General features: G+C 66.7%; 1 protein-coding gene across 1 annotated transcript; it reads right to left on the minus strand.

Annotated features, from left to right (window-relative positions):
• Positions 1-613: 613 nt before the first annotated feature.
• SYDE1 (synapse defective Rho GTPase homolog 1) lies at positions 614-4,770 on the minus strand. Its single transcript, XM_052800014.1, is given in 16 exon segments — positions 614-1,070; positions 1,680-1,782; positions 1,784-1,807; positions 1,809-1,931; positions 2,349-2,378; positions 2,380-2,418; positions 2,420-2,467; positions 2,470-2,510; positions 2,615-2,741; positions 2,834-2,947; positions 2,949-3,049; positions 3,125-3,425; positions 3,427-3,822; positions 3,824-3,870; positions 4,546-4,665; positions 4,668-4,770. Coding segments are annotated over 16 exon segments (2,145 nt in total). The 3' UTR covers positions 614-642.
• Positions 4,771-7,878: the final 3,108 nt, after the last annotated feature.

The following is a 7,878-nucleotide window of genomic DNA, read 5'->3' on the forward strand; positions in this document are numbered from 1 at the left end:
GCAGGAGGGAGCCCCCATTGCCCTCCTTGGGGTGCACACGCAGCAGGGAAGAGGGTTTGGGGGAGCATGGAGGGGGGGCACACCCCCCCCATCAGCCTGAGCGATGGAGGTCATAGACCCTTGTCAATATTTCCTAATACTGGTTTTGGTTTTTTTTTGGGGGGGGGGGGGGGGGGGGGCAGCCTGAGGGGGCCACCAGGGAAGGGAGAAGGGGGTGAACAGGCACTTGAGGGTAAAATTTGGCCATATAAAATAAAAAAAAAGCCGAGCAAGAGGCAGCGAGCTCCACATTCCCCCCCCCCCCCCAAAAGCAATGGGGGGGGGAAATTGGAGCTGGGGCTGTTTGGGGGGGGGGCCCTCACCTCAGCGAAGGCGGCATCACCCTCGCCGTTGGGGTCCCTCCTACTCGGCGCTGTGCAAATCGAAGGCAACTAGAGGCAAGTGCTGCTTTTTTTGGTCGCTCTCGCACCGGTGTCGGTACCGGTTTCGGCATCGGTACTGGTATCGGCATCGTCACTGGTGTTGGCATTGGCACCGGTGTCGGCATTGGCACCGGTGTCGGCATTGGCACCGGTGTCGGCATTGGCACCGGTGTTGGCATTGGCACCGGTATCGGCATCGGCACCGGTATCGGCGCCGGTCTCACAGGCAGACGTTGATCTGCTTGGCAAGCTCCCGCTCGAGGTCGAGGATGAGCGCGTCAAAGTCCTTGAGGTTGAGGCAGGGGCCGAAGGGCGCCTCAGGCTCCTCACCCAGGGCAAAATCGGCCACGAAGAGGGTCCGCCGGTGCGGGGTCCGCCGCGCCGGCACCCCGGTCTCGCCATCACCGGCTGCCACCTCGTCGTAGTCGGCGTCGCCGGCCGTGCCGGGTACCAGTAGGAATTGGTGGTCGCAGATGCTCCAGTCACCGGCGTAGCGGTTGCTGGGGGGGCTCTCCGGTCCTCGGGGACGGTGACGGGCCACCACCGCGCTCTCCAGCAGGTCCAGTCGCAGTGGTGGCCCCCGTTGCTGCTGCGGGCAACTGGGCTGTGCTCCCTCCTGAAATTGGGGGGCTGGGGCCAAGCGGGGGGCTGCAGAGAGAGCGGTAAAGGTGGGGGGGCGGTCACCAGGAGGTTTGTTGGTGTTGGGGGTGGGGGGGGAGCAATGGGGGGGCCACAGAACTTTTGCTGGGAATGGGGGGGGGGGGGGGGCAGACCAGAAAGAAACTGGGAGACCCCCAGGAGAGGTGTTGGATGTGGGGGGGCCATTGACCAGCTGCTGGGAATGGGGAGGGGGGGCCCACGGCAGCAATGTGGGGGTCACAGACCACTGGAGCAGCTGCTGGGGATGGTGACACATGGCGGGGGGGGGGTCACAGACACCTTCCAGAGCCAGGGGGCCCCCCCAAGAGCAAAGATATGGGGGTCACAGACCCCTGGAGCAGCTGCTGGGGATGGTGACACATGGCGGGGGGGTCACAGACACCTTCCAGAGTCAGGGGGGCCCCCCCCCCAAGAGCAAAGATATGGGGGTCACAGACCCCTGGAGCAGCTGCTGGGGATGGTGGCACATGGGGAAGCCATGGCGGCGGGGGTCACAGACACCCAGAGCAGCTGCCACCAACGGTGGCCCAGGTAGTCGCTGTGCAAAAAGCCCCCCCACAATGGGGGGGGTACAGGTGTCCCCCCTACCCCGCTCACCCGGCCAGGCCTGCAGCAGGTAATGCAACACCTCGATGTGCCTCTTGAAGTCAACGGCGCTGGCGATGTCCTCGCTGTGGGCGTAGCTGCGGTTGCCGGTGCCGGGTACCGGTGCCGGAGCGCCGGGGGCTCCTGGTTCTGGGTGAGCAGGACGGGCCCGAAGCAGACGGCGATGTTCTGCGAGTTCATGCGGTTGAAATCGTGGAAGGAGGCCACCAGGCTGAGGTGGTCCAGGAGCCGCGTCAGTGTGGCCTGGGGGACAAGGTGGCATCAACCGGGATGTCCTCTGATGCCACCCCGTTGTCCCACACCCTCCCGAAACAGAGCCGAGGGGAATCGCCCCAGGCGACTTGGCTGCGGATGGTCCCTGGGGCCGAGTCACACAGTGAATGCGGAGGTGGAAATAAATGCTTAAATATCAGAGGGATGTGAAGACACTCCCCCCCCCCCCCAAAAAATTCTTGGGGGGGGTCCTGAGTAGGGAAGTGACACAGGGACGTGCCCCATGTCACAGGTCAAGAAATAAGGACTGTCTGCAGTGGCAAGTTGGGATGGGGGGAGACCACGGGGCTGAGCAGCAACGGGATCCCCCCCCGTAATCCCTCACCACGACTGGGGCACCCCCTTTTTTGGTGCTGGGCACCCATCTTTTCGGCACTGGGCGCTCACCTTCTCAACGTCAGGCAGGCAGTCGAGCAGGGGTGACAGCGTCCCGCTCTCCTGGGGGGGCCCGGGGGGGGTCGCTTGGCCATGGCCTCCAGCACAACGTGGTAGAGCGTGGGGGGTGATGAGCGGCGGTGGGCAGCTCCCGGAGGTAATCCTTGAGGATCCCTGCAGGTGACAGGACGCAGGGAGGGGACGGGACATCCAGCGTGGTCCCGTGGGGTGCACGGGAACCTGCAGGGGCACCCCCCCACCCCAGGACGAGAACCCACCCGTGATGACGTTGATGTCGGGGTAGAGCTGCTCCGAGAGCGTCACGGCCGCGCTGTCCCTCTCAAAGGCATCACGAAGCTCTTTCTTGACGGCGGCCGAGCCGCAGAGCCGGTACAATCCCACCACCTGCAAACGGGGACACCGTCACCGTGGTTTTGGGGGGGGGGGGATTCATCCACCGCAGCCCCCTACAGCTGTCACCGTAAGTCCCCGCTCACCTTCAGCCCTCGTTTCTCTATCTCGGCCACGCATTTCTGGATGAGCAGAGGCACTTTGGTGGCCGCCTTCTCCCTCTCCACCAGCTGGCCCAGCTCCACGCCGAAGACACGGGGGTTCCCGATCACCGGGACTGTCCCACTGCTCCACCAAGGTGAATTTGGAGTAGAGGATACCGCGAGGTTGCAGCCGCACCGCCAGCTGCTGGGCCCGGCAACCTGTGGAGCCGAGCGGTGCCGTCAACAGGGTGCCGAGCCACCAAAACCCAAACCGACCCCACCACGCGGCCGTACCTCTGAAGATGTGGGGCAGGACCACAGTGCCGTGGCAGCAGAGACGGTTGCGGCAGGAGGTGGGATCCCAGGAGAAGACGATCACCTTGAGGTGCCGGGCACCCTCCAGCTCCAGGTTGAAGGTGTGGTTGAGGCCGAGGAACGCCGTCTTGCAGGGCAGCAAAGCCGTGCGAGCCCGGTTGGCCGCGTCCACCTGCAAGACGCAGAAAACCTCCCGGGCTTCGGCCCGTGGTGGCTTCAGGTCCTGCACGCCGTGGAGGTGGACGCTTACCAGCCCCGAGATGTGTTGCCCGCACCGTGGGCGGCATCTCCCCGCAGCTGTAGGGGCGGAAAGCGCCCACATCCAGCCCGTTCTCCCCATCCTCCGGTTCCGGACGTGCCCCAGCTTTAGCCGGCAGCTCCGGGGAGTCGCCGTCACTCAAGTAGCCGCCTTTGCCGGCCGCTTTGGCTCGCGGCAGCCCCGGCCGTGAAGTCACGCTGCTGTCTAGGTGGTAGCGGCTGATGACGTTGCTGGATTCCTTGCGGCTTTCGGAGGGCGAGGTGCCACCCTCTTGGCCCCGGGGACGGGGGCTGCGTAGGCTCAGCTTCCTCCGTAGCTCCGGCAGCTTCTTCATCTTCATGGAGAGACGACGTACGGTACCTGGGGACTTCACCTTGTTGAGGGAACGGCCCTTCTTGGGGCTGGCGGGGGGCGAGGGGGGTGGTCAGCCCTGTCCCCGAGCTCACGCATGGGATCGGCATCTTCGCTGTGGGGGGGGGAAAAAGGGATGAGTGTGTCCTGGGGGGGTGCACTGGGAAGCCTGGGTGGGACAGGGCTGCTCCCCGGAAACTGCTGTGGGGTGGAGGGAGGGTCCCGCGGGATGGGGGTGGCGGTGGGGGGGGGGACAATGTCCTGGGGGATAGGGAAGGGATGGGGACTGCAGGGTGTGGGGGACACTCCCCTGGGGGGGGGGACAGGGACTGTGGGGTCCGGGGGATGCTCTCCTGGGGGACGGGGAAGGGATGGGGACTGTAGGGTCCAGGAGACATCCTTGGGGACAGGGATGGTGAGGTCCCTTCTGGGAAGGGACAGGAACCACTGGCCTGGGGATAGGGAAGGGATGGGGACCAAGGGATCGGGACGATGCTGTCCTAGGGGACAGGGACCATGGGGTCCGGGGGACACGGGACCATTGGGTTTGGGGACCATGGGGTACAGGGGACACCAGGGACAGGGACTATCAGGTCTGGGGACCACAGGGTCCAGGAAACCTCATGGGGGACAGAGAAAGGACAAAGACCACAGGGTACTGCAGATGGAGACAGGACCATGTCCAGGGGGACACTCTCCTGGAGGGGTGACAGGAGGACAAGGGCTTTGGGGGACCGGGGGCCACCACTGTCCCACCTCTCCCTGACCCGTACCACGTGCCGCCCCTCACCACAAGCCTGGGTCCTGCCGGCTCCCGGCTCCTCTCCTTGGCCAGCCGTGGACAGCGCTGGGGCCGTTCCGCTGCGGGGTCCGGAGCTCTCTGCCATCCCCAAACCACCGCGGGGGGGGTCTTCCCTACCCGTCTTCGGGGGTGACTCCCCACCACGGCCCCTCTCGGTGTCACGACTCCCTCCGCTCCACGTCTTCCAGGAGCTCCCAGGCTGGGGGTCCTCATCTTCGGGGATGGGATTGTACCAAATCTCGCCCTCGCTGCCGGCGGCGCCGGCATCTGCCTCAGCTCCACCGCCCGGCTCATCCAGCCCCGGTCCCTTCACCGATGATAGCACCCAGTGCCGGCTGCTCCGCTCCAAGCTCTGCAGGTAGGCACCGTGCCCAGGGCTCCTACTGAGACCACCCAGCTCCCCAGAGCCGTTCACCGCCTCGGCTTCCTCCGCCGGCTCCACATCTTCCTCGCTGGGCTGCTCGATGCTGGGCCGGGGACTGCTGGCAGCAGGGTCCGGCTCGCCGGCGTCTGCCGGATCCGGGGCGGCTTTGGGAGGCGGCAGCTGCCTCTCATCGCGGCCGCCGCAGGAAAACCGGGCCCAGTTTTGCTTGCGGGATGCTGCCGGCACCGGCTCCACCGATGCCGCCTCGGGGTCCACCGGAGAATCGGGGCTTGGCGGAGGATGCTCTGCGGGAGGAAGGAAAAGAGCTGGGCTGAGTACGGGGGTTCCCAAAACACCAACGGGGAGAGCCCACCGGGACACGAGGACCTCTCTCTCGTCGTCCCCACCGAGCATTCCGCCACGCCACCCACCATCCTCACCCTGAATCCGTTGCCGTCCCGAATGGGACCGCCGTCCCGAATGGGACCCCCCGTTCCCCGTGCCGGCTCTGCCGGGGCGGCGGGCAGGCGCAGGCAGCTGCGCGTAGCCCCTTGCCAAGCGGGATTTCCGGTTGTTTACTGCTGGCCGGACCCGTGGCCGTGCTCCCACCGCCCTGGTGTGGGCAAGGGGAGCCCCGGCAAGGAAATTTGGGGTGGGGGGGGCACGGCTGAACCCCTCTGCACCCCAATGGGGACAGGCCTGCACCCCAATAGGGATGGGGGTGGCTCTGCCCGTGTCCCTTGGCTCTGTGCCGCAAGGCAGGGTCCTGTCCCCCCCTGCCTCACACACACACGGGGGGGGTCACCCCAATAGTGCGCCCCCATTCCCTGCACACCCCCCCCCCCCAGTTCATTTGTGGCCCCCCCCGGGTTGTCTGCATCCCTCCAACTTGTGCATCCCAATCTCCCCTCGCACCCCTGTGCAGCCCAAACTCCCCTGCCTTGTGCACCCCAATCCCCCTGCACCCACAGCCCCCCCACCGTGGCACCCCATGGACCCCCACAATCCCCAGGATCCCCCCCCCCCAGCCCCATGACACCATGGCTCGGTGTGGGGCTCCCCCAGAGATGTGGGGTGGGGGCAGGAGGGACCTGGGGGGGGGGAACCCCAATTGCTGTAGGGTACTGAGGGAGCTGGGGTGATGGGTGCCCCTTCCTTGGGGGGCAGGAGGGAAAATGGGGACATGGGGGGGGGGCTTGCTGGGGGAACAGGACCGCAGGGTAATGGGAGACCCTTCCTGGGGGGGGGGGGGGGGAGATATCCCTTCGGGGGGGGGGGGCGGGGGGCAGAAGGGACCCCAGGGTGATGGGGGTCCCTTCCATGGGGGGTCCCTTCTTGGGGGGGGGGGCGGGCAAAAGAGTCCCCAGGGTGATGGGGGCTCTCTTCTTTGGGTATATAACCCCGAAGTGATGGCAGTATCTTCCTTGGGGGGGTCCCCTCCTTTTTTTTTGGGGGGGTGGGGGTGTGCAGGAGTGACCCCAGGGTGATGGGACAGGCCTCTTCTTTAGGGTACAGGACCCCAGAGTGATGGGGGACCCTTCCTTGGAGAGGGGGGGGGACACACACGCAGTAGGGACCCCAGGGTGATGGGGGGGTCCCTTCCTTAGGGGTGGGGGTCCCTTCCTTGAGGGGGGAGTCCCCTCCTTGGGGGGGGGGGTCCCCTCCTTGGGGGGGGGGGGTCCCTTCCTTGAGTGGGGGGGGGGGGTTCCTTCCTCGGGGCGGGGGGTCCCTTCCTTGGAGGGGTCCCCTCCTTGGGGGGGGGGTCCCTTCCTTGAGTGGGGGGGAGTCCCCTCCTTGAGGGGGGGGGGTCCCTTCCTTGAGGGGGGGGGGGTCCCTTCCTTGGGGGGGTCCCTTCCTTGGGGGGGGGGGGTCCCTTCCTCGGGGGGGGTTTCCCCTCCTTGAGGGGGGGGTATCCCTTCCTTGAGGGGGGGTGTCCCTTCCTTGGGGGGGGGGCTGTCGAAAGGCCCCTGTGGTAATGGTTGGGGGGGGGGGGGGGGGTTGTTGTCCGTACCTCTGTCCTTGGCGTCCGCCTTCTTCCCCCGCGGGCGGTCGCGGCCCCTCAGGCGGGAGAAGGTCCGCCGCAGCAACGGCTCCGCCATCTCCCTCACCGGGGTCTCCTCACACCCCTGGGCAACCCCCCCCACCCCTCCACCTCCTCGGCCAGCTCCCCTTTCAGCCCGTCTCGGTCCCCTCAGCCCCAGCCCGGTCCCCCTCAGGCCCGTCGTCGCCGTCCCCCCCCCCCCCCGCCCGCCGCCTTCTCCCCTCCTCACAGCGGCGGGGCCTGAAGCGGCGGCGGCGCCGCCATCCCGCGGCGCGAATTCCTGGGATGCCGCCGGCAGCGCTGCCGGGAGCTGTAGTCCGGAACCACCGGGACCCCCCCCCCCCCCCCGGTACAGAGACAGCCCCCCCGGAGCTTGAACCGGGAACAACCCCTGTGAACCGGCAGGACCCCCCCAGGAGCGGGGACAGCCCCCCCAGAAGGAGAGAGAACCAACCCCCCCCCCCCCCCCCCCCCCCGCAGATCCAAGCCCGCAGCCAAAGGGTGAGGGGATGTGGGGAGGTTTGGGGGGGATTTGGGGGGGTCTGGGGGGGGTATTTGGAGGGCTGGAGGGTATTTAAGGGGGGCTGGGGGGGGTATTTGGTGAGTCTTAGGGGGTATTTGGGGTCTGGGGAGTATTTGGGGGGAGCGGGGTGTCGGGGTATTTGGGGGTCTGGAGGGAGATTTAGGGGGGTATTTGGGGGTCTAGAGGGGGATTTGGGGGGTATTTGGGGATCTGGAGGGAGATTTAGGGGGGTATTTGGGGGTCTAAAGGGGGATTTGGGGGGTATTTGGGGGTCTAGAGGGGGATTTGGGGGGGTATTTGGGGGTCTGGAGGGGGATTTAGGTGAGTCTGGGGGGTATTTAGGGAGGTCTGGGGGGGGTACTTGGGAGAGCTCGGGTGGGGTATTTGGGGGTA

Source organism: Harpia harpyja, chromosome 10 (genome assembly GCF_026419915.1).
Source record: "Harpia harpyja isolate bHarHar1 chromosome 10, bHarHar1 primary haplotype, whole genome shotgun sequence".
In the NCBI taxonomy this organism is placed as follows: domain Eukaryota; kingdom Metazoa; phylum Chordata; class Aves; order Accipitriformes; family Accipitridae; genus Harpia; species Harpia harpyja.